The following is a 27,625-nucleotide window of genomic DNA, read 5'->3' as shown; positions in this document are numbered from 1 at the left end:
GTTTTCTTCGATGACGGCCCCAGCAAGTGGAGCTCTTTTCAAGTCCTCTAAAAAGTGTTTTCTTTCAATTTTAATTGAATCATCCAGGGTGCTCTCCTGACAGTTCCCATGATTCTTATGCTGCTGTTCGTTTCTCCGTTGGCAACATTTATTAGTTATTGGATGTTATTAGAGCTTTTGGTTAAATATGTTAATGCCTGCTCTCCATGTTCTTGTCTTATTCATTTATGTGGGTATTTGCTGGATGTTATTAGCAGTGGCCAGTTCCAGTTCTTGTTGGTGCCTGCCTTTCCCTTTTTTGACTGCAAGACAAACTTGCCACAACAAAGAAAAGCTCTTTCCAGACCTTCCGTTTTTTTTTTTTTTTTTTTTTTTTTTTTCAAACTTGCAATTTCTCTCATTACTCACACTGGCTAAATTGAATTAGTATGAATGAAGGACTTTGAACTTGGTTGAGCAAAGCCTCTGTAGTGAATTAGATATGCAAATTTACTTAAATATAAATTAGTCTGTAGTTGCCCTGTCAGGGACGTCAAAATGTAAGAAATGAGACATACTATATTTAAGTTCTGGATCATGTAGAACTCAGATTTCCTTGAAAATAACCAACATTCACACAATGTGTCAGAAATATAAAACAATAGTTTATTTAAGAATAAACGGGTGCACAACTAATCTAATATTACAGAAAGAAAAGACTATTAGTTAGAGATATGCGTGAATAGTATACAGTTTATTGATTTCGTAATCAAATGATTACAACGACCATAACATCATTAGCATACATGGTGTGACAGACTGGGGTGTTTTGTCACGGTTCTTCCGGGTCTTGAACACAGTCTGACAGAAAGCAGTCACTCTGGACAACAGCATTTTATTGTAAACAGGGCGGTGCCATTATGTTTATTTTCTCATTATGGTGTTCTCTTTATCCAGAGTCACACAAATCAAATATCAACAATGTAAACAAAATAAACCAAACAAAACTTAGCTCTTTATTAAGGAGCACTAACTAAACCTTTTAGTTATCTTCTAACTACCCCTTTCTACAAGTCAGACAGCTAAGCTGTTTACTGACAGAGCAGAACATAAACTAGGCAATAGGTTTCCCCAAGGTAGAACACCAACCTTCAATCTATTTCTAGCACGTATCGGTCCCTCCATATGTTGTATCCTTTACATAGATTGCATTTGTAAAAACTCACGCTCTTTTATGGCTTTCTAATTGGAGACAGGTGAAAACCCTTGTCTCAAAATGGTCGCCCCTGTGGAGCTCTGGAAATTGTAGTCTTTTCTGACCTTGGCAGTCAAAGACTGCAATTTACTTGTGTGACCCAAATTCAGTGGAGAGGAGACAGGCTCATTGTCACTCTTGGACCAATATACACACCCTCCACCACTTTCCCATATATTGTATAGTTCACTTTGCCACAATGGTTAATAATATACTAATATTAATTACGGCTGATCACACAAAGTGTCTACCTTGCATTAGTATTTTCAATACTTGTTTCTCTTTGTTATTCATATCAATATCAACGATAATTCAGCTTCCCATTCAGAACGGAATCCGACATTCCAGTAAATAATTTAGCAAATGAGTTTTACTGTGTTGTTTTAGTTTAGATGCAATGCACCAAACTAACAATATGTTATCAACCTCAATTGATTATATATTCAAATTAACTCAGAAATGGGGCAATTTTCTGCATTTATACTCCTTTGGGTATATATATATATATATATATATATATATATATATATATATATATATATAGATATATATATATATATATATATATATATATATATATAAAACACACATAGTATATGGGGCTGGCGGCAGGGTTTACTCTGCTGGAGCCGCTACTTGGTTCCCTTGCTTGTCATCTGCTTTCCACTGTCACTGCTGCTGGTCTGAGTGGAGGCGTTTTCTGCTGGCGCCCCACTGGCTGTCGTGGAGCAGTGGGGTCATTCTCCCAGGATGCCCTGACTGTGGGAAAGAAAACAGACCATACATAACCAAATTCTATAAAGAGTTTTGACATTGACATTTGTGGCAGTTCTGTAGTGTTGACTTCACTGAAACACCAGTGACCAAAACAAGTAAAGCCAGTTGGAATAATTGGAACTCAGTTGTGCTGTGGTCCTTTGTATTCTATGATTACGGCATACAGACTTGTCAAGGATGAGCTTGTAAAAGTAAGCACAGCGTTTTGATGTTTGCATTCCCAAAGGGCATCACCTACTGTTAGAAACCTTGTATTGATATTGGAATCTGTCTTTGTAGAGGATCAGAACTTTTCAGCTTTTCAACAGATGTTAAAATTAGAATGTAAACTTATATTCCTGCCTATTACTAGTTTGTTAAACTGTACTTCAGTTGTATCGCAATAAAACTAATGTTTTTCATATTTTTAGGGGCTGGTTACCACTCTGAATCCAAAGCAAAGGAATACAAACACGCCTGTAAAAGAGCTTGTCAAAAGGTAATAAATACATGAATGTACTATTTTGACACATTTGAGGTAAGAAGTTGTAAGACATTGATAAAGACTCTCCCTTTAAACTTCTGTCAATTTTGTTTTTACTACTGTAGTTTCTTTTCAGGGTCTTGATTCAAAATGGAGATCCTTGTAATTGGATTGTGTCCGTTTGTCCAATATAATGAATGTACAGTTTGCGTTCCACTACGTTTGTAAATGTACAAATAGAAATCCTTCAGTTTGAGAGAGTAAAACAACGAAACCAGTTGCATTTTGCCAAGCTAGGATATGAACTTGGTCATACAATGTTTCCCACTAGGACAAAATGTGAGGCCAAAGTTCAGCATAAATTGGACATTTCCACACCACATTTCAATTCTAACGAACTCCTTGTAGGAAACATCATAACAAGCTGTTTTGTAATCCATTACGCAGCTGTGGGCAGGGACTACAAACCACTAATTGAGGTGTACTGTGTTTCTGTCTTCTGTACTAGGAGAAATGAGGGCAACATTTTGTTCGTCTTCGCCCTTCCGAGTCAGCACGGGGGTGGTAGCGGTGGGCTGAGCCTAAAAATAATTGGCTATTCTAAATTGGGAGAAGATATACTATAGAACGACTACTATAGAACATTGCAGTTGATTGAAAGCATTCACCAAAATAGCTATTGATGTAAAGTTGTGTTTTATTTGAAATCTGCTGTTGAATGTATTGGGTTTGAGCTACTGAACAATTTCCATCTCAAGCTGGTCCAAGCGAGCTTTATTATTCAGTTGCAAAATGTTCGTATACGTTCATAAACAGAATGTTTATAAATAGGAAACCTGTGTATGATTGTGGCTTAAAGTAAACAACAGCCATTCTACTCTATCCTTTTTTTTAAATAGGTAATTTGATGGAGTACTGGGTTTATTTTACTTCTTTATTACTGTAATATGATAGGAATTATATATTTGATACTAAAACATTGTACTAGGAGCACATAGATTTTTTATGTTCAAATATTCATTTTTTTAAAAATCAAACAAATATTCTTTCATTATAAATGATCTGGAAAACAAAAGTATAATTCGTACCATATTGCAGTAAAAAAAACAGTTGCTGAAGTTTTTTTTTTTCCCCATGAAAGATGTCTGAAACCGTAATCATCTTAGAGAACATAACACACTTCTTGATTGCAAATTTCTTGTGCATTTTCTCTGTTATTAAACGTGGTCTGAGAAATAACACAATTAAGTTAAGAACATCTTCTAAGGAAAGCCTGTGCTCTTATTAAACCCAGCCAACATCAAACATTAATGAATGAGAAGAAAGACATAAAACACAGAGCACAAAATGTTGCCAAAGAATGTGAGCTATGTGTTGACAGTATGACACTGCTGAATGCAACATTAACTTAAGATCAGACCTGTTACACGCTGCTAATGTGAAAAAGGCTTGGTTTTACAGATCTTTTGATACAAGGTTAATAAACTCTGGCTCTTTTCTTTGAAGATGTTTTTTAATATGTGTTCTCCATTTGATGTCTGTTACCTTGTGAGGCCATGATGATTATATGAGGACTGTAGGTATATTGGAAGTTAGCACCATATCAAAAACATGATGGGGGTTGAAGGAATTTTTTATTCCATGTGTTTTTCACTGGGAGGTTCAATGGGAAATGACACATTACAATAATACACCTCAATTAGGCTATTAACATGCAACTAAGGTCAGACCAGGTCGAGAATTAAGTCATCCACACTCTTGCGACGTGCATTCTTTTTGGAAAGTCGTACAGCCCTTTCTCATGCGTCTGCCACCTGAAATCGCATAGGGTCGGGCAATGTTTAAAAATGTTCACGTTTGCTGCATGGTCGGAGTGACGCTACGCAGCTTTTATATCTGTCTGCGCCTGGCATATCACATTCATCTACGAGAAAAGTATGAACCAACCTTTACACTCGCCTAATTCCCTCTCTCACACAAAGGATTTCTCCTCCCTTTTATACAGGTCGTCATTCTACAATTAACACTCAGTTACCTAATTGGAGAATGGTCACACCTGTGATTGTTGGCAGGGACAGACTTCACCCCATCCCTGCCAATCTTACATTCCCTCACACACACACACACACACACACACACACACATATGCTATTTACACAAATATACAATGCGTTTTACAACTTTTAAGACCGATATGCCAAAAGATGCTGTGCATTTAAAATGTAGTACCGATATTCTCTTGCCAAAATAATGTTGTCAGCCTAATCAAAAAGATGCATTTAGGCTATACAATAATATTGCCAATAACGTAAAGTACAGTATGTAGCATTTGTCTTACAGGTTGGGAATAAGGACACATTTTAAACATACATCTCTGGACTTGGAATACTTTTTAGTTAATTATATAAATACGTCACTTTTTTTTTTACTTAATTAGGGGACACTGGACACGTTCCCGACTTTAAGTTCTAGAACGCATTGGAAAACAATGCAATGTTTTATTTAATTTAATAATATACTCAGGTTTACATATGCCTTTGTGACAAAGTGCCCGCCCCTGTGTATATTATCTGTTATATGTTGTATGTGGTGTGTTTAAATGTTGGTGTCTAGACATTGGTACACAGGATATTAACAGGTCTGTGTAACACGAGTGTTTAAAATGTATATGTGTATTTAGGCACGAGGATTGCACAGCACTTCACGTGCAAGTAAAATGTAATAATATGTGAGCACGGGGAATTGCACTTTATTAATTCACGTGCTGAGATTCAAGTGAATAATTAATTAGTAATTGAATCCCAGCACAACAGTATATATAGATGCACGTTTTCACATACTCGCGGTTGGGTGTTTGGTGAGTGGAGAACGGGATAGGAGACGGAGGTAAAAGTAATCATAGGGGAATAATAATAATAGTAGTTAAAGTATCTGCTCACCGTGTGTCTGTCTAGTCCGTTTTGTTTGTCTTTTTGTTTTGGCGACGTGTGCCGTGTCCTGTGTTTGTGTTTGTTTGTACAACCTTTTTATTTTCTGTTCTGTGTATTAAATGCTGAGTGAAACATTCGCTCAGCTCCACCAAACCACACCTCTCTGTCATTCATTCCTTTTCCTGGTTCTGACGCCGCCCACTTTGGCCGTCTCTGTGACAGCCTTTCATCCAACTTTAGAGGTGTGTTGGACTTATAAAAGTGTGACCACCCTTTGGCCAAAGCTTTCATGTCGCTCCTCCATAAATCCTGACTGGTCCTTATTGTCTGATTTATGTAAGCTGGAACACTGCCATTAATCCTTTTGGTAAAGTTTCATGGTCATGTAAACTCCACGAATGATCAATACTGTTTAAACATGTACCAGGAGTAATGGCCGCATTAGATCAGCTGCATTTAACCCAGCAAACTTCAAGTAATGCCAGTCAAGTACAGTTCAAATTCTCATTTCCAGTGTGGCCTGCAAATGGTCTCCAAGAAACATGGAAGTTGTTTTCTTTGCCAAACTGATTTTGTTGCTGGGCTACTGTTACATATAAGGGAAAAGCCCTCTTATTCCTCTTATAGATTGGTTACAAAACTTAACAGAGCTTTTTATTAGCCCTGGCCTTAAAAAACAAAAAGCAAATAAAAGCAAACTTAGTGTGGTTTGATAATTGTTATGTTTTCATTGAAAATTTTAAAACAAATGGTTTGTTTTACAGGCAATTGAAAAACTGAAGGCTGGCGCACTTGCTGTCGATGCAGTAACAGCAGCACTTGTAGAGCTGGAGGTAATTAAAATTAAATCCGATAATTTCCAAGTGTCTGCCATTTCTGTGAAATTGTCTGTCTCTGCAGAAACAATTAGACCAAGCCAGATTTCAGGCTTTCCTGGTGGTTTTGCTGTTAAGCAACATTCTCTCTCTTGCCGGTGGGGGGGATTGGGGAAGGCTGTTTGGCCACAATTGAAGAGTAGGCTTTTGTCTCTAGAACACTTAATCTGCTTGTAAATGATTGTATAATAGTTCTTTAAATGTCATCTCCAAATTACATTTTTTGGTTTGCTAAATATGTTCCATTGGATTGTCTGAATGCATTACCATTGGAAAAAACTGTCCACCCGATTCCAGCGTTGGAAACTGCTTTTTAAAAAGCTTTATGTGTTTTTTAAGGTTCAGTTTTTGGTTGGAATGAAGACATTGGTTTTTTTTTTTAGCAACTTGGTAGGGTTGGGTAGGGGTTCAAAAATGATAATGTTGCTTGATTAGAAGTCAAAAAAGGACAGAAACACATTTTAAAAGCTGGAACACACAAGTAAATATAAAGCTGTGTTTTTGTAACCCTACCAACGTGCTCTTCAAATAGCTAATTATACATGTTTTAGCAATGTGCAGTGGATTGTTTTAACCCCCTTTAAAGCCAAGTGTTTTGTCATTGATGCCACCCCACAGCCAAGCATTTTACAGTATGACTGTTTTTACCCCATTGTATTTTAAAGGGCTATAAAAAACTAACTTGAGACGCAGTGAAAAAAAAAATATTTTCAGACCCTTGCCATTTTCACACAGACAAAACTACATTTTTTTTGTAAGATCATAAACTATACAAAGTGAAAAATGTAAGTGTTGTCTTTAGTCTACCTTTTAGGATGTTAAAGAATATTTAAAAAACAAAAACACTATCCTGTTACCTTAGGTAGCCAGAGGTAAACAAAAGTTTTTTTTTTTTTCTTTTTCCACAATTCATGATTAATTATTGAACCTATAGTTGTTATACTAATCGTAAGCAAATTCATCACATGGTAAAGCAGTAAACAACTGCAATGCAAGTGTCAACAGGTTGCATAACAATATAAACATAATGAGTTTATATATACTGAGCATCAAAAGAAACATATCACTTATATTTGAGCATCAAAAGAAACTTATAACTTGTAGTTGGATAAAATTCACTGGATGTGATCGAAAAGTACCAAACACTCCTTTAGAGCATGACTTTTTATTGTGTGGATTAACAATTTACATCACAAAGATGTTGCAAAATGATCTGTCTGCTGAATTTATCCAGAAATCATATGAAATCACTACAGTTTAACACAGGTGGAGGCCACTTAACTTGGTTTATGATTTTAAAGGTGATTGGTTACACCTGAGCTAATTTAGGATTCTTATTACAAGGGGGGTGGTCACTTATCCAACCAAGCTAATTCAGTTTTTATTTTTAAATTCTAGAATATTTTTTTCACTTGGAAGTTGTGGGGTAGGCTGTGCAGATAAATTAAAAAAAAAAAAAAAAAAAAAAAACCTATATTCTTAGAAAACGTTTATTAGAAAACGTTTATTTTTAACAAGTAATATATTTTTTTCTAAAAAGATAGGTGTCAAAATGATTGGCACCCCTAAAGATTCTAATAAATAAAATCAAACAAAATGAAATCTGCATTAACATTCTACTTTTTTAAGAACATCTCAGTCTTAAGGAACTGTATTGTTGCCTTCCATGGCTTCCTGTTTCACTGGGGTATAAAAATGAGGTAACGCGCATGTAAAATACATTTGTCATCCATCACCATGGGGAAAGGCATTCACCAATGAAAAGAGACAAATGGTTGTTGACCTTCATAAATCAGGCAATGGGTACAAAATAAAACAGCTAAAAACCTAAATATACCACGTACCACTATTAGGGCAATAATTAAGAAGTTCAAAACCAGTGGAACAATGATAAATCTGCCTGGTAGAGGACGCAAGTACATCTTGCCCCCACACACAGTGAGGAAGATGGTTCGGGAGGTAAAGAAGAAACCAAGGCAGACAGTAGGAGAATTACAGAACTTGGTTGCATCTTGGGTTCACCAAGTCTCTAAATCTACAATTAGACACCACCTCTATGCCAATAGCCTATGTGGAATGGTTGCCAAAAAAAAAGCCCTTATTGAGAGTAACCAACAAATGTAAGCGCCTGGAGTTTGCTAAACGGCATTGGCACTTGGAGTGGAACCGGGTGCTATGGTCAGATGAGACGAAAACAGAGCTCTTTGGCCAAGCACACCAGTGGTGGGTTTGGCGTCAAAAGAAGGATGTGTACGCAGAAAAGAACCCCCTACCTACTGTAAAATATGGTGGTGGATCTTTGATGTTATGGGGCTGGTTTGCTTCCATTGGTCCTGGGGCCCTTGTTAAGGTCAATGGCATCATGAACTCTACCAAGTACCATGACATTTTAACCAAAAACCTGGTTGCCTCTGCCAGGAGGCTGGAACTTCCAGCAAGACAATGACCCCAAGCACACATCAAAATCCACAAAGAAATGGTTAATTGACCACAAAATCAATATTTTGCAATGGCCATCTCAGTCTCCGGACTTGAATCCCATTGAAAACCTGTGGTTTGAATTGAAGAGGGCAGTCCATAAGCGCAGACCGAAGGATATCAAGGATCTGGAAAGATTCTGTATGGAGGAGTGGTCTAAGATCCCTTCCAATGTGTTCTCCAATCTCAAAAAACATTATAGAAAAAGGCTCAGTGCCGTTATCCTTGCAATGTTAGGGTGCACAAAGTACTGAAAACAGTGGTGCCAGTAATTGTGACACTTAAATTTTTTGGAAATAAATTTATAATTTGAGTAATGTGTCATATTCCACATGTTGGAAAATTACAATATAGCTCATTACCTGTGTTGCTTATTTTATACAGATTTTTTGCACATCTTTAACAAGGGTGCCAATATAATGTTATATATATATATATATATATATATATATATATATATATATATATATATATATATATATATATATATATATAAATACACACACACACACACACACACACTGAGCATCAAAAGAAACATATAACTTATTTTGATAAAATTCACTAGATGTGATCCAAAAATAACAAACTCTGTTTTAGAGCAGGTGCAGTGACTTTTTTTTGTGCTGATTTAATTACTGAAATCACGAAGATGGTGTAAAAAGATCTGTCGATCTTGGGCAGGTGTAGTGACTCTTGTTCTCTCAGTTCGTGGCCTGTCATTGACAGGGTGTGTCTGGTTATACTGTCTCGCCAGGCTTGAAATTGCTGGCTGTGAGCACCCAATATAAAAATATAAAACATATATTAAAATAGTCATTAAACAATTACATTATATCTGTGTTTGACACGTATTAATTGTTTACATGTATTAGATGTTTTCGTTGTCTTTTAAAACAGAAAATACTAATGAGGAGTTTTTGTTGTGCTGAAAAAAAACAAAACTGTAGGTGATCTGGGAATGTGGGTCTGTGAGTGAGCTGCAACACCAATCAAAGCTTCAAAGCGATCAGCCTATTATGTAACAGAGACAAGTCTCGAGGTTTGCAAAGGAGTGTCTCTATATAAAGTTTTGTGGAGTTTAATGATGAAAGCTAAGAAGGAATGCAGAGTGCAAAGGCTGATGGCAACTTCCCAAAGACCACTAGGGGAAATCGAACATAGCCGAAGGAAGCTGCAAAGGGTTTCATATTATATTGTTTAAAAATTACAATAGTGTTTAATTTGAGAAATGTAATTTCCATTGTGGCACAACAATACGACATTCTCCAGTAGCTTGATCAGAAAATCTTAAATTGAGTCTAAAATATGATTTTAAAATTTGCAGGATTCTCCTTTTACCAATGCAGGGATGGGCTCCAATTTAAACCTTTCAGGGGAGATTGAGTGTGATGCCAGCATTATGGAAGGGAAGTCCTTACATTTTGGAGCTGTCGGCGCCCTTGGTGGTAATTGTCAATTGTTGTAAAAGTTTGACTAATGGGTACTTTTGCTTGCATCAACAATGAAGGATTGTGTATAATCCATATAAACTCTAATAGGATCACCCTGGTATTGTTCTTAAAACTTCACTATTGGTGGTTTGTATGTGAATGGTGCCACACTGTATTTAGTAGCTTCCTGTTGTATTGCATATACAGTAAGTAGAAGCATATTATTTACTAAGTGGACTAAATGTTTAAATTTTATAGCTGTTAAATTTAAAATACACAATACTGAGTTGTTTGAGGAACCCAAGCAAATTCACAGTACATGTTTTATCCTTAACTTTTAAACAGTCAATATTGCTGAAGTTAAAAATAAACTTAAATGTTTATAGAAATATTTTTTGTGTTTTAGTGTCTTGTCAATCTTACAACTCTCAGCAACATTGATTTGTACTACATAGAATCAGAACTCCAATTGATTTCCAATATATAAGCATTAGGACATATAGATGGAATTGACATGGATTACTAACCAGTCCACTGATTTATTTTTTTATTGTAAACATTTGAGATTGTTGCTGTTTTCTGCTACAAGTGCAAGAGATTATAATACATTTAATTAGGTGTACATGTAAACGAGTTATAGAATGCCTTTATATTAATCAGGAATCTGATTTACTTAATAGTTTATTCCCATAGTTTAAAAAACAAAACAAAACAAAACAAAAAAAAAAAAACACAATTATTTAAAGCAGATTCTTTTCATTTTACTTGAAAAGTGGGAATTACAGTACGGTACTGGCAGATGTTAAGTATATGAAGCATGCCTGTCTGTGGTTGCAAACTGGAATTAGTTAGCCATTATAATAGTGGAGCTTTTTTTGGGTAGCCATCCCTATCCTATCTGGAGCTGACATGCTGTGAAGCAAGGATACCGTGGAATGGACAGAAATCAGTTAATGACTGCATAGTTGAATTTACTTTTCCAGTCTGCTTTCCTGAGGAATTAGTGTCTTACGTTTCCAGTTATTATCTTCTTTTTCAGGAATAAAGAATCCAGTCTTGGTTGCAAACAGACTATTGAGTGAATCCCAGAAAGGGAAACTGTCAGCTGGCAGAATTCCTCCATGGTAAGTACTTTGTTCTGCTCTCCTCATTTTCAGCCTTTGTGCTTTTTGTTTCATGTATGTGATGCTGTTCATCACCAAGGCATGTAGATGCTGTTTTTTACATATCACCCATTGCGTGCTTTGGGCCGGCACTTTGTTCTTAAAGCCTTTAACTAATTCAGCATTTATGTTGGGACTCCAGGGAACACAACATGAAATCCTCTATGGTTACATAGAGGTTAGCAAGATCCACCTTGACACTTGTTTGTCAACTGTATTTTTTTCCCAGAAACATATGAAACATTTCCTTTACTTCCAATTCAATCCCTTTGGTACATTTATTTATTTTATTTTATTTTATTTTTTTACATAGGCCTTCCTAGATATGGAGCTACTGCGCTTTAAAAAGCCCTGTGGGAGACAGAAGGATCACAGAATCCTGGAAAATGTAACAGCTTGCCACTTTAATTGTCGAGTAATATTCCATCCTTATCGTGATAGATTTCAACTGAAATGTCCTCTTTTTTGACAGAGTGATCTTTAGCAGAAATATTTCCGATCTTTGATGCTGCTAGAGTTTTTTTCTTTGAGGACAATTTAAAGAAATTGTGCAGCTCTATGCAGTGTGTTCAGTCATTTTCTGGAAGCAAACTAAACCGGCTGCCAGGTTCCTAAATGCAGTGGAACAGGCAGTGTGTCAATAAGGCAATCATTTGCTTTGTTTATTTTTAAGAGGAAAAAAAAATTGTTAGGTTACTTACCATAACCCTGGTTCCCTGAAAGAGAAGACAACCAACAACCAATACTTTTTGGATATGCCTGTAGGTATTCACTGAGCATTTTATGTCAGAGCTGCCAATAGGACCATCCGTGGAGCGATGTCCTTGGTCCCGCCTGCCGAGGGAATAAATAGTTGTTCCACGGAGCCCACTTCCTCTTTTGCATCGAACCTGCAAATGCATGTGGTGTGACCTTGCAAGGTTTGGTGGGCGTCTTCTCTTTCAGGGAACCAGGGTTACGGTACGTAACCTAACGGTCCCTTTCAATTTGAAGACGACCACCAACCAATACTTTTGGGAACGTATACCAGAGCCGTCGCGAGGGAGCGTGAGCAGACAGTATAGGAGGGAAGCTTTGCTACCACCAACTAGTGTTGGTGGTGTGCACATGCACCCTCAAGGACCCCTTGGCCTACTCTAACAGATAGGACTGGATAGGACTGACACAGCGCTTTCGTTCTATCCATATAACCTCTTAATGCCATCACTGGGCAGAGAGAGTTAAGTTTTCTGTCCTCCTCTGAATCAAAGGGAGGGGGGAGGAAGGCCTCTAGTTACACAGATTGGTTCAAGCCGTAATCACCTTAGGTAGGAACGCATGGTTCGTGCGTAACGATAGCCTGTTTCCATTATCCCTGATGTGCATACAGGAACTGTGCACAGAGCATGCAGCTCACTGATCCTCTTAGAGGAGGTGATGGCCAATGAAAAGGCTGTCTTCATACAGAGATATTTCAGCTCTATGGAATGTATAGGTCCAAACGGGGCCTTAGTTAATGCCTCCAATGCCACATATAGACTCCACTCAGGGAGGATGTCTTTTCTAGGGGGACGCAGTCGCCAAGTACCCTTTAGAAACCGGGTTGCCAGAATATGGGCTCCCGGGGAAACAATCTATAGGGATGTGGCATGCAGATAAAGTGCCTTGAAAAAGTATTTGCCCCCTGTCTGATTTTCTGCATTTTTGCACATTTTTGACATTGATTTTGGTCAGATCTTTTTATGGGTTGTAGTAGTATATAGAGGGAGTCTGAGAGAAAAAATGACACAAAAGTTAGGTGGTGCTTTCATTTGTTTGGTGTGCAATGTAATCAAACATGCATTCTTTAGGTGTGAAGATACTAGTTAACTCACACAATTAAAGGAATAATTAGAGTCAGCTGTTTGAATACTTTGGTTAACAATCAGGCCTGATTTGGGCCAGCCCTGCCCAATATAAATCTGACTAACTTTGGCCCTTACTAACAGAGTGAAGTTGTCAGCGCACAGGTTCTACAGCAAGTGGTGCCCGTGAAGCCAGGCCAACGTGCCCGCAACAGCGGTTCTTAAATTACGGGTCGTGAACACATTTCTAGGAGGTCGTAGCGTGGGAAAATAAATAAAGCTGTAAACACGTTTTCCAACAATAGTGTCACAGCAGTCTGTTGACAGTGCTGCTCGCTTATGCTGTGCTTGTATGTACTCTACATTTTTTTGTTCCTGAAGGGCCTCTGCGATATGATCAACCAATTTAATATCTACATTTTCTCTGCGGTAGACCAATCATAAGTTAGCTGGGTGGGACATAAACTGTGTATGTTTCAGTTGCAGGTACTGACAGTAAGTTTAACCAGTAGGAGAGTCAACTATCTGTCAAGTTTTTCGCAGCTGTCCAATCATAAGCAAGCAAAGGCCGTTCACGGTATTCTGCATGTAAATTGAAGGCGAGTGAGTAGCCAATGGGAGTGAAAGATCTGACAGCTGTCCATTCATTCGTGAGCAGAGGCGGGGTGTTGATATACCAGTTAAGCACTGAATTTCACCGACTGTTATTGAGAAAAATAATACTTTTCAGCATTTAGAATTTAATTTTCTCTTTATATATTTTTTTAATTTCACCAGACAAGGGAAACACCATAGTAGATTTAATTACAAATCCATTTTCTCTGAATAATTGTTTTGGAGATGAGCGATCTTTAAAAGTAGTGTTGACAAATTTGCCAAATTGAAACAAAGCGAGATGCTATCTATACTCTTATTTTAGTTTATTAATGGTTATCTGTGTAAACATGCTATTTAAAAATATTTGCATTGTGTATTTTATATAAACATTATACTTTCTGTGATTTGAATGTGTATATTTTTAGAGAAGGCAGTGTGTAAGATAAGAACCTATGCAATAGTCAGCGTGCCCGCAAACAGCCAAGTAAGATCAATTTATGCCTGTGCCAGAATTACTTTGAGGACTACTTAGAGGCACATCATGCCACAATTAAAAGAAATTTCCGAAAAAAAAGTTGTTGATGCCTATCAGTCTGGAAAGGGTTACAGAGCCATTTCTAAGGCTTTGGGGGTCCACCAAACCACAGTCAGAGCCATATTGTCCAAATGAAGAAAGTTTGGCACAGTAGTGAATCTTCCCAGGTGTGTCCGTCCTGCCAAAATCTTTCCAAGAGCAAGGCGGAAAATTGTCCAGGAAGTCACAAAGAACACTAGAACATCATCCAGGGATCTGCAGGCCCCTCTCATCTCAGCTAAGGTCAGTGTCCATGACGCCACCATCAGAAAGACACTGGGTAAAAATGGGTTTCATGGCAGAGTAGCAAGGCGGAAACCACTGTGCACTAAGAAGAACATGAATGCTCATCTCAAGTTTGCCAAAAAGCACCTGGATGATCCTCAAGAGTTCTGGAACGATGTTCTATGGACAGATGAGTCAAAAGTGGATCTTTTTTTGGCCAACATGGGCCCTGTTATGTCTGGCGAAAACCAAACACTACATTCCACAGTAAGAACCTCATGCCAACGGTTAAGCATGGTGGTGGTAGTGTCATGATTTGGGGATTCTTTGCTTCATCAGGACCTGGATGACTTGCCAACATTGGAGGAACCGTGAATTCTGCTCTGTATCAGAGAATGTCAGGCCATCTGTCCATGAGCTGAAGTGGAAACTAAGCTGGGTCATGCATCAAGACAATGATCCAAAACAAACAAGCAAGTCTACATGAGAATGGTTGAAGAACAAGAAATTTAAAGTTTTGGAATGGCCTAGTCAAAATCCAGACCTAAACCCCATTAAGATGTTGTGGCAGGACCTGAAATGAGCAGTTTATGCTCGAAAACCCACAAATGTCACTGAGTTGAAGCAGTTCTGCATGAAGGAGTGGGCCAGAATTCCTCCACGGCGCTGTTAGAGACTGATCAATAACTACAGGAAGCATTTGGTTGCATATTGCTGCTAATTGTTCTGAAAATACCATTTGTAAGCATATAATGCTCTTCTGGAGGAAGCCCTAGCATTCTGCAATGTACTAACTACTGCATCTGAGAGCAGTAAGGCAGACAGACGGTCCCGTTCAGGGGCCAGACACACAGCTGGAGTCTGCCCGGTTCTGGTTGCCAGAGGGTGCCTTGCGTTTGACTGAGGACATCCATGCATAGCAGGATCCCCCAGGGCTGGCCCTGCAGCAGCTAGCAGAGGTTAGAAAACCTGGGCCATCTGGGGGCCACCAGGAGAACTGTTTTCTCTCGCCTGACCTTCTCGAGTAGGGCAAGGAGCAGCGGTATCGGCAGGAAGGCGTTTAAAATCAGACCTCTGCAACAGTGGAGGGAGAACCACATGGGGCAATGAGTTGTCTCTACCGAGGCAAAGAGATCAACCTGGGCTTCCCCGAAGCGATCCAAAATGTGCTGCACCAGCTGAGGTGGAGACGCCATTCTGATGGGTGAGGACCCTCCCCCGAGAGGAGGTCCACTGGCCAGTTCACCACTCCGGAAAGGTGAACAGCCCAGAGAGACAATAAATGCTTCTGTGCCCAGATCAGCAGCTGACAGGCTGTGCAGTGTAACCTCGGGGACCAAAGCCCACCATGGTGGTTCATGTACGCTGCTACTGACATGTCGGTGTGCACGAGGACATGTCTGTTCTGGAGAACAGGAAGGAAATGCTGGAAAACAAGGTGCACTGCTCTGAGCTGCAGAGTATTTATGTGCAGGGATGTCCAGCGGCCTGTCCAGGACCCACCGACTCCTCTGCCTGCCCAGGCCGCACCCCAACCCAGGTTGGATGCGTCTATCGTTGCCACTTGACTGCTGTATATCACTGCCAACAATAGACCTTCACACAGAAGGGAGGTTTGTCTGCACCAGCGTAGGGCTTCCCAAAATGAGCTAGACACCGTCAGCCAGAGACCCAAGAAGACCATACTCTGCATCGGTATTAATTTAGTCTTGGCCTCGTTGAGAGTGAGACCCAGTCTCGCTAGATGGTTTGTCACTGTTGCCATGTGGGCCACTACTCTTTCCTGCGACTGGGAACAGGTAAACCAGTCATCCAATTAGTTCAGCACCCTGATCCCTTGCAGATTGCATCCACGCACTTAGAAAAGGTGCAGGGAGCTAAGGAGATGCCAAAAGGCAGCACAGAAAAATCGGAAAACGTTCCCCTGAAAGGCAAAGCGGAGATATTTCTTGTGTGCTGGACGGATGGGAACGTGAAAATACGTGTCCTTCAAGTCCACTGTTGTAAACCAATCGCCCGGCTGGACAGATTGGAGTATGTGACGATGGGTGACCATCTGGAACCTCCTCTCCCTCAAGAACCTATTGAGTGTCTCAGGTCTAGGATGGGGCGAAGGCTGGCATCCTTTTTTGGCACCAGAAAGTATCTTGAGTAGAACCTCTCTTCCTGAAAGGAGACATAACTCAGAAGCCACCGGCTCAGAGAGCAGAGCTTCCCGTAGTATGCCATCCATATAGGCATTCAGGATACTCACTGTATTCTCCTGGCGAGTCACATGTGCTTCTTTGACCAAGGCCGCAATGGCGAGGGTCCACTGGTGGAAAACCCGCCAGGCCAGCTTGGCTTCACCCTTTAGGGAAGCGAGCAGGGCTGCTTGCTTCAGTACACTGGGTGTTGAGGCTGGACAATCCCAAGAAGAGCTTACCTCCTCCATGAAATCCATCTCAGAGGGGAAGAAGTCCTCGTTCCAGGAGACTGCTATAGAGAGCGCATGCTCCTCCTCTACCATCCGTGCCAGCGATTCCAGCTCACTCTGAACTCCCCTGGGGGAGATGGGCTGGTACTGGGACAGGCACAGGCAGAGCCGTGGTGGTAGCGGCGACAGTCTGCTGCTGCGCCAACAGCTCCATGACCTGGGCCATCTGTGCCTTCAGGTCCATCATATCCCTCTCTTGTCTCGAGCATTTGACCCACTTCACTATCTGTGGGCAAGGGGAGAGGATGCGCGGGGAATACCCTGCAAGGGGTTCTGGGACAGTTGGAGGAGGGGGGGGAACCGGGGCTCCTAGGGCCTTTGATGGCTCAGTCACAGGGGACAAACATTTCTTCCCCTTGGCCCTGTCAAGCCTTTTGTGAAACACCTGGGGCTGGAAAGCTGCACAGATGTCGCACAATGTCTCGTCCCCTAGGGCTGAAATGGCATGCTGGACACCCAAGCACCGTGCACACAGTGTATGCCCATCCTCCTGGGGCATGTTTGCCCAGCAGAATGTGCAAGCATGGAACCAAGACATGCTAGCTGGGGTATAACCCTGGGCAGTGCAAACCATCTTGCACTGAGTGCAAAGCATGGGAGCACCTAAGCACTGTGTGTGCCGAGTACACCGAGCACCATGCACACTGAGTGAGCCGAATACCTTATGGACAGAGTATAGTGTGCACCAAGGCGCTATGCACACCGCAGCATCAAGAACTGTGCGCACCGAGTATTGAGTGCACCACGTGCACCGAGCACCGTATGCACTGAGTAGACTGTGTGCAACATTGAGCTCTGTGGACGAGGCACCGAGCACTGTGTGCATGGAGTGCACCGACAGCACTGAGGCGCTGGAGCACTGGGTACCGAAACACCAGGGGCAGCTAATGCAGCGGTGCCTACCCTAACCGCATGTAGTCAGCCACCTGGTCAGCGTGTAACATGCACCAGGGGAGACGCACAGGCCAAAGCTGAGGTAGGCAAGAGCTCAGTTAGTTGAGAAAAGAACAGAAGGGAGAACGCACAGAGGTGGGCGGGCCGAGGCAGCAGACGAGGTCTACTTGACAGCGGGGAAGGCTAGAGCACAACCCTGGTGAAGGAACACGCGGCTGGTTAACTTTTGTTTAAGCTGTGCGAACGACAGCCGGCAGAGTCGCTCAATGACGGGGCGGCAAGCCAAGCCCCAACGGAGGAACAGTGTTCTCCCTGAAGGTGTAGGTTGAAAGACAGCACACACACACACACCAATACTGCGTTACGCTAATACGATGGACAGCCGAGAAAAGAAGGAAAAAAGACACTCAAAATGCAGCCGCTGATTCCACGAGAGCAGCAATCTGGATCTCGGCACTAGTGAAGGATTTACAGTCGACTCGGAGGAGCTCTTTCAAAAAACACACTCGGGTTAGTTACACAGAAGCGTACCTTACTGTAGGTGAGAGACAGAAGAGAAAGTGAGCTCTGCAGAGCAACTACTTATTCCCTCGGCAGGCAGGACCAAGGACGTCTCTCCACGGAGGGGCCTGTCGGCAACTCTGACATAAAATGCTCACCGAGTATCTACCTAAGGCAAGTACATCCCAAAAGTATTGGTCGATGGTCGTCTCTGAATTGAAAGGGAAGTATATTTACACAATTCCCATTTCTGAAAAAACATTTACAGAGAACTACATATTTTACGGAAATCATGAAATCAAGATTTAATGATAATTGTGAAACAAATGCAGCTTGCCTTCTAGTTTTTGGGTTTTATTTTCCATCGTTCTCTCTCCCTTTAAACCTTAATTAATAGTTGTTAAGCCTTAACTGAATACCAGATTGTTTAAATTAGCGACGTACTACTAGAAACTAACGCTGTGAAAATTAATAAGTTGAGTTCGGCTATTAGAGCCAGAACAAAATACAGGTTCAAATAGAATCAGGTGAGATCAATGCAGATCGTTTAACTCAATCAAGATATGAGGGTAAAAAGAAACAACTTCCATTGGTAATTAGTGTTTGATTAAGAAAGCGAATTGGCTCAAAGTATTTTTAAAGGGACATCACGTGATCAAAAATAAAACCTGAAAACTACAAGCCCTAGTCATATTTCATACCCATGGTAAGGTGCTCCTAAATAAATTACAACCATGGTATTTATTTTACCTGAAATGTATCCTTTTGTCTGTGCTTCTGGATGAAGAACTAACTTGCATGTACCGAGTTCATCATTAATAACTTACCGTTTAGAATACTTTTTTAGAAAGAAGCATGTCATTTATATCCTGTATTTCTGTATGTGTCCCAATGAAAACACTATACAGAAGTGAATATACTGTATGACTGTCAAAACTGTAAGGAAATGGTTAAATGGAAGCTGCGTGACACTTCACTATCGATAAACATTTACATTGCATGGGTGTTTCAAACAGACACAAAGGAACGTATACCAAAAGAGGCAATCTGAGTGGAGTGTAGAAAAGAGGCAATCTAAGTGGAGTGTAGATAAGAAAAACAATTGGAGGCCGTTAATTCTTGCATTAGTTGCTTCAGACTGTTATTTTATATGATACTGTTTCACAAAAATGTAAGCTGCTATATAGAATTGCAGTATCAATTTAAGGGACGCTATGCAATGTATAAAGTAAAACTGAAACAGATATACTGTGTTTAAGATCAAGGTTGGTTGAACTGCCTAGAAAACTGGCAACTGCTCTTTAAAACAGAGTGGCTAATTTAGGAGTCAATTTAATTATTATAACCTGCGGTGGTTCTAAATGTCAGCACCATTTAAGTAATTATAATAGGAGCTATTGTGTTGCAAGGTTAACCAGCGCAGAAAACAGTGCATGTTAGCCTCTTCAGTGGATATTTATCTTTAAATAGAAGTACGTAAAACACCAGGGAGGGCCTCTATTTTATGTATGTAAATAGAGGCATTATTTAGCTTGCCATTCAAATAGGAGGCAAAGGGGTAAAATTTGATAAAACACCAAGCTCTTTAAATATATATGCTATCTGTGTGTAGGTACCATATGTAATTAAAGAATTTCATTATTCCTTTTTTTTAAAGCTTTTTAGTTGGAAGAGGAGCATATCAGTGGGCACTAGACCATGGAATACCACCGTGTCCTTCTGACAAAATGGCTACAAGTGAGTATTACATTTTAAAAATAATTAGATTTCCTAAATGATTTATAGCTCAATGGTTTAAGACTATTTTTTATAACACAAAATGTATCATTTTAAAAGCTATTTTCCTTTAGCGAATGTTAAAATCTGTGAAATCTGTGGAATCTCTGATTTCATTGTGTGTGTGCTGCTCAGAGTAAACATAAGAGCCTGCGTCCGTCCTTGAAGGGGGAGGGAAGATTTAATTCCACAATGATCAGGGAAGATGTAAAAACTAGGTTACATTTTTTTTTTTTGACACTAGCAAGTACACATTCATATGTCATATGAATGACAGTAAAGCAACGGTTTTCCTTCGTTTTAAATAACTTGTGATTTTCGTAGCAATTTTTATCAATTGTGTAGACTATGGCAAAGTATTATTCTAAGTGTACATGAATTACCATGCAAACATAGAAACTTAAATCCTGATTTTGATCCTCATGCGACATTTACCTTAGGCCAGAAGGTCCTTAAAAGTTCTTACAAAATATATGTATGGGTAATATATTGTTATTAGAAGTCATGATGTTCTTACTGAATTTGCAAGCACACCTAAAGCACTTTATTATGTAACTGGAGTGCCTCCAAAGCAAGGGGGGGGGGGGGGGTGTGATCTGATACTGCTGGTTGCTATTTGTGTTTTTTCTAATGTGCGCCACATTAATATTTACTAGGTTAAATCATTTACTGTCCCATGTATGACTCAAATATAAAACTTGCTTGATGCCTTTTTAAATATTATCACAACAATTGTGATTTTTTTTTTTTTTTCTCCCTGAAAAGTAAAGCAGAAACAGTTGAACTGCAGCCATAATTTGCCACTTTTACTTTAACACCTTGTAAGCTTTTAATATGCTTTATCATAATTATCATGTACCATAATTATATGGCTTTGCTAAATGCAGTCTGGAAAATAGTGGGTATTTGATAAACCTATACCTTGGCAGATAAGCCACGAGTCTTCTTTTTTTTTTTTTATAAAGAGCAGTTTACTGTAACAGGAAATCCCCACAGATTCCTTTAACCACTTATATTTAGGCTTAATCTCAATATAAACACATATAGTTGGTTGACACAATCCTGGTTGAATCCCCAGTAATGTAAAATCCTCCAAAAAAGTCCAGCTATGATTTATCTTGGCAGAGTAAAGGTTGATCAAAATAACTTTTTAGTCTATGAAATAGACACCCTTACACAAAATTACTGTTGAGTATGTGAAGAGCAATGTTCTAGAGTTGTAATTAGAGTTGGAATATGCACATTAAAAAATAAATTCCAGATTCAAAGAGGCTATTTCTTACAGTTATCATTAGAGATTGATTAAATGTGACAGCAAATATATTCACCATCAAATGTCTGAAGAAACTGAAATTAATCTGAAGTAACTGAGAGAATACCTGCCCAGATTTTGACGTTCTGTGACTAGAAGCAAATGTTTTAAATCCCTAAATACGCACTTTGTTTATAATGGACATATGCAAGTGGCATTCACTAAACAATAAGACAGTGGTCATCATAAGAAGTTTGGAAATGCATAATTAGACTGGTCTGTCCTCACCCATTGGACACCTTTTTTAAACCCCATTTTTCATGTGATTTTTGCTACGGTCGGGTTGCATTTCTTTTAATGTAGCCATTTGAAGCTTCACACAGTCCAGATCAGTTCTTGCAAAACAGCCAATTTTCTGTCTCATTGACTGCAATAAGGGATACCTTGTCTGTTTGTTGTATCGTTTACTGCCTGAGGCACAGTGCTTTTCAGTTTTTTATAGCTTTAGACAAAATCTGGAATTAACCAGAACATACTGTACAATTATACTTGTAAATGTGGACCAGTGTACACAGGGCTACAACCAAAAGGCAGGCTGCTGAAATACGAAGTTTCATAGCCTGTCTTCTAGTCTACTTTTAGCACTAGACTGAGTTTGCTTCCCTATAGATGAGCCGACTGGCGTTGCTCCGACAACAATACTACATTTTTTATGGTAGTGTGATGGAGGTTAAGAATAAGGAAAATTTATTTAATTAGGATTAATTTAAAACAGTGGTGTTCAGAAAATTTAGAATTAAACTTGTTTTAAATATTGTGGGACCAACTGTAATAGGGTGTGTCATTTTGTGGTTTTGTGACTTTTTGGTTTCCGAGGCGATAAAGTCCAAACCCTTTGAGATATTGGCTTTGTGTTCGATACACAAACATATTCTATTTTGCTTTAGATGAAGTTCAGTTGTACAAGAAAAATTAACCATTTCTGTTGCTGAAATTTTACATACTTGCTGCTGAATTGTGAAAAGTATATTTGCTAGTTTGAACCGTAATCAACGGTAAGTTTTCTTTTTTTTTTTTTTTTTTGTTTTGTGTTCTGGTTTTTCTCTCTCAAATAGGTTTAAGATAAAATTATTGGGTGCCCTTCTATTGATTGTTTTTGTTTTTTTGACAAAGAAATGCACATGGTGAGTGGAAAGTTTGCCCCTACTTTTTGCATGAAGCAAGAGAACATATATAGGGAGCAGTTGTTTCTTGCTAGTTTAGTACATTTTGAAATGAGAAAAGCTACTTTATTTATGTAAGTAGATTCTATTTCTTGTACCAAACCCCTTTGTTTTTTTTTGTTTTTTTTTCTTCTTCTCTGGCAACACATAATATACTGCATATGGAAAATGCTGGCTGGTGAGGCTGGATTAAAAAATATAATATAGAGGGGTGGCTAAGCATTCTATCACATGTGATAAAGAAATAAGCATGACAGACATAAAACATCTGCACCGGGTCAAAATTCAGGGTCCACTATGTTTTTAATTCTGTACGAATCATAACATGTAATTTTCACCCAAAACCAAAATGCCTTTCTTTTGTCCTACATAGAGTTTAGTTTATCAGCATATAAGAGGAACAAACGGAAGATGGAGCTGGCAGAGAAGGTGGAAACAGAGTTTATTCAGACAAAGAGAAGAAGACAATCAAGTGAAAACGTTAGTAATTTATCTACTGTTGCTATAAGTGGTTGTCATGCAAAAAAAATAAAAAAATCCCTGTTTAGCAGAATAACTTTAGGAAAGATTTAAAAGACATGATTGTCAAAAGAGATTCAAACTTGGATAAAAAAAATGGTTTGGCTGGCAGAAAACACCAACATACTCTTTTATCCAGTTTGGATTTCCTGACCACAACAATTTAACTTATCTATAGACATTGATCTATTATGGTGTGCTTTGCCAGTTCATTTTGAATGAGTATTTAGCTAAAGCAGTTAATGAGGAAGTGGATTCAAATGTCTATAGTAGGAGTGAGCCTATGAAAGTACTCTATTCATAGCTTGAGGCTCTTCCCCACCTACTCCCAAACTCTCTTCCTCTATTTCTTAGAAAGGTGTAAAGGAACCCATAGGGATACCCAACAAACCTTTATTACCCAAATGTGAATTTCTCCAAATTACTCTGAAAAAGCAACCTGAGCGCAAAGGTTACAATGCTAGTCTTTTTTAGTTTTTACCTTTCTGTTAAGCTTATGCCTGCAATTACAGTATGTGGCCTCCAGGTGGTAGCTAAAATGCATTACCAATAAAACTAGTATACAGATATTCTATATTTTGTCTATAGAAAAACCACCATAAAAAACCCCACAATTGGTCAAATAATGTGTAAAACATGGGCTCTGAAATGGAAAGAACTGCTTGCACTCATGAAAGGTTTTGCATTATTTTAAAAAACTTGGGTTAGGAATAAATAAATGCATTATATATTTACAATAAAATGAAGTTCATTACAAAAAAGTGTTTTAAGTTGCTTTAGAAGGGGTGTTAAAGTTCCTATCCCAAGAAGTTGGGAAGATGGGACAAAATTGCTTTATGATATATTTTGATATGGTCCCATATGTGTTGCATACATTATAGGCACTTGAAAAGCCCATATTCCTGGTTTCCTGTTTGTTGTCTGGTTCAGGCGTAGAACATATTTTCCTCCTTACATTTTTGAAGTTGAAAGTCACACTGCATTGACAGAAGAAAACGTGTTATATTATAACATCATAGTGTGTATAACATAGTATTATAAATTGTTGATGCTTTGTGTAGCAAGGATAGAGACGTATCTAATAATAGTTGTATTTCAGATGTGTTTATGTTCTGAAAATGCACCCAATAATATAATCTAGTAATTCAATCAAGGTACTGTTTTGCTCCAGAAAAAATATTAAAAAGCATACCTCCATGTAATTTATTCCTGCTAGACATACATGAGAACCAAACCGCAAATGGTGGCTAGTAGTTGCGTGGGTGGAAATTATATATAATTAGAAAAGAAGAAACAACAAATTAGAAACAAACAGCTGTACCAACAGATAATGAGACTAGTGGTTCACAGCTTTTGTGATTTGCTTTGAAAATAGAAGCCAAATGTCACATCGCCCCACAAGCAAACACACATGACCATAGAAGAAAAAGAAAAAAGCAAGCGACTTGGTATACTTGCACAGATCACTTGGTGGCATCCTTACACAAGGCTCCTGATGTTTTGGAAAACAACTTTTGAAAACTGAGGTTTAATCCAACGTATGTTTTGTAAACTAGCTTTGGAAGACAGATACAGACACATTTCTATGCAGTTTCAGTCGTGTGTTTATGTACTGGTTGATTAATGTTCCCGCAAAATCATAATCAACTTTAATCTTCTGCTTTGATCAACAGAATTACATTTTCTGAGAGATGGATACTTTTTTCCAGTTCATTTTGCTGCCAAAAGAAATCCAAAATGTTAAAAAAAAACATACTGTGTACAGAAGTTTCCTTTAGCGGATTACCATCAAATCCAGATAAACGTGCACACAGTGCATATAAATGGATATAAATATGATTGCACTGTTGGAATACAATCTTAAATACTTACCCAGCTGAAGTTTAAGTAAAGCAACATTTGTTATATTCTCAGTCTGATGGTTTCCTCTGAAACCTTCTCACTTGTCATAGCAAGACTTTGTAATAGGTTACAGAAAAAAAAAACATTAAACGGTGCCGGATTTTAATACCACCATAGTTTCAATATCAACTTAGGATGAAACATGTTATTTGAATTACTTTTAAAGACAAACAATACACAACTCACAAACACTGTTGGGGATTTTGGTTTTGTTAAAGGTGGTATTTTGATCAACCACCGTTTAGATCAATTGAATGGGTCCTTTTGTCTAGTAACTGCTTTTGTGAAATGCCAAACTATCATTAAAAATGTAAACGCTCATTAGTACTAAAAATACAAAGACTTCTCCTTAAAACGTTTGTATATGTTTTTGTAAATCTAGAGATGCAAAGTAATAATTTTGCTTTGTGGTTTTTACCTCACTTTAAAGGACACGGTACGTTCCACCCCTTACCATTTCAAATAGGTTGTAGAAAAACTATTAAAACAGCCATGTCTGTCATGATATGGCACTTTTTTTTTATAGCAAGCCATTAATTTGTGCTTCATGAAATTCCATAGCATTGATCTTTTTTTTATATTTGACAGTCAGTGTTTTCATTTAAATTTAGAGGAGGGATTGCACAAAAATGTTTTGCTGATTGCTGAAACCCTGTGCCCAGGCCACTATAAAAGGATTCTTTCTAATTCTCCCTTTCTGGAACACCATTAAGAGAGCTTTTCCAGGACCGGTTTTCCAGGAGAACAGGAGAAGCTGCTGCCTTCTATGTGGGCTAAACAAAGAAGGAAAATGTTATGTACTCTTTGAAGTATATTGTGGGTATCAATCTTTTCTTTATACCTCCCCCTTTCATTCACCATCTTGAAATTATTATGTAAATTCTCAACCATATCACACTTAATCACATTTACTTTCTTTTGGGCGCGAGGTGAATTTAAACATCAAAGACAGTGCTGTTCTCAGAAACATTGAAATAATTTTGTTCACATTTGCAGTTTATTTAACTGTCGATGGAGTGAACCCTACCGAAGGGGTTGAAAGTGTCTACGTGAGTAACACAGTGGTGAGCCTACCTTTGGCCTAGATATTTGTGTGGTCTTTAAATTTTACATTAGTTGTGTGAACCATTTAGTAAATTATGACGAGATAATTTGAGGACATTAACTAAAAAGCTTTAAACTAAATCACTCAAGTGGGTAAAGTTCAGTTGACTCTTTCATTGAACTGGAAAGGAAAAAACAGAATTAGCTTTTGTTTCACATTAGTTTGATATTATCAAGAGATTGATGGCGTAAAAAATGTACATGAAGAAGGAATTCTATAATGAACTGAATTTAGTAAAATTATGTATATTGTAATAGATCCTCCAACTCTCAAGGTTCGTTGCCCCTTTAACACAGAAATTGATTTTTTTAAGCGCTTACGTGCACTTTTAATAAACACAAACAGAAATAAACAAAACAAACACCTAGCTCTTTCTTGAGCACTAACTACAACGCACAGGAACCTAACTAACACAGGACAGCTAAGCTGTTTCCCTGTAACACACATTGACAAAACACACAAAAAGGCTTTCTCACGCTACCTTTTTTTTTTTTTTTACTACGATTGAGCACACCTTCAATCGGGCTCCTCACACACCAGCAGCCCTGAACAACCTGACTGCTTTCTTTAAATACCCTGCACCTGGCTCTAATTTACAATACACACCAGGTGCAGGGGATAACTAATAATTAAACAATAAACCCATTAAACACCCAAATGTGCATTCTCACATGTTTTAGGCAGGGAAGGATTTTAACCCCCTCCCTGCCGTATTACTATATATATATATATATATATATATATATATATATATATATATATATATATATATATATATATATATATATATATATATATATATATATATATATATATATATAGATGTAGATATATATATACATACATACATACACACACACACACACACACACACACACATCCTGAGTTATATCGCCCCCCTTTTATACGAAAAATGAGAAAAAGCAGGTTGCATAGAGGATTTATACTGGACTCTGATGCACCCATTAAAATGAGGGAGTGGTTGTGCAGTATTTATTTGTTAGTCTGTTTGTTTTTGTATGGGTCTCGCTATATGGCGGCCCTCAATATATAGCAGAGTTATTTTGGACTCCGACACCTGCCATATATCGAGTGGTTGTATTAGGTTTGGTCCAGTAAAAACTGTTTTTGGATGTTCCCTGGAGGTATAAAAGTGTTTGTATTTGTAAATCTTTTGCTTTTACTTGTATCCTCAAATTCAGAATATGTAAGTAAGTACATTTAAGTAAAGGTGGCTGGGTGTTTAGTTAATTAATTTATATTTTAAATAAATAAATCAATGTATACTTTAATGGAAATATTCCCTGCACTCTGATTGACTGAGCTAGATGGTTAGACTCCCTAGTGTAGTGTAGAAATTCAAACAATTTCACTCCACCAGTTTTGTTTCAAACAGAATGTAATT

The 27,625-nt window shown here is 38.4% G+C and overlaps 1 protein-coding gene across 6 annotated transcripts in view; it reads left to right on the top strand.

Annotated features, from left to right (window-relative positions):
• The window catches only part of tasp1 (taspase, threonine aspartase, 1), an 89,601-nt gene that overhangs the window by 5,121 nt on the left and 56,855 nt on the right, over positions 1 to 27,625 (top strand). For all 6 annotated transcript variants that reach the window (XM_041252932.1, XM_041252935.1, XM_041252931.1 and 3 more), the window contains exons 3-8: positions 2,422 to 2,489; positions 6,169 to 6,237; positions 10,085 to 10,205; positions 11,230 to 11,314; positions 20,101 to 20,180; positions 23,068 to 23,174. In XM_041252932.1, the coding sequence (XP_041108866.1) occupies positions 2,422 to 2,489; positions 6,169 to 6,237; positions 10,085 to 10,205; positions 11,230 to 11,314; positions 20,101 to 20,180; positions 23,068 to 23,174 (530 nt within the window). The remainder of the gene's footprint in view (positions 1 to 2,421; positions 2,490 to 6,168; positions 6,238 to 10,084; positions 10,206 to 11,229; positions 11,315 to 20,100; positions 20,181 to 23,067; positions 23,175 to 27,625) is intronic.

Source organism: Polyodon spathula, chromosome 6 (genome assembly GCF_017654505.1).
Source record: "Polyodon spathula isolate WHYD16114869_AA chromosome 6, ASM1765450v1, whole genome shotgun sequence".
Classification (NCBI taxonomy): domain Eukaryota; kingdom Metazoa; phylum Chordata; class Actinopteri; order Acipenseriformes; family Polyodontidae; genus Polyodon; species Polyodon spathula.
Note: the sequence above shows the minus strand (reverse complement) of the source record. Positions and strands in the feature narration are given on the sequence as shown.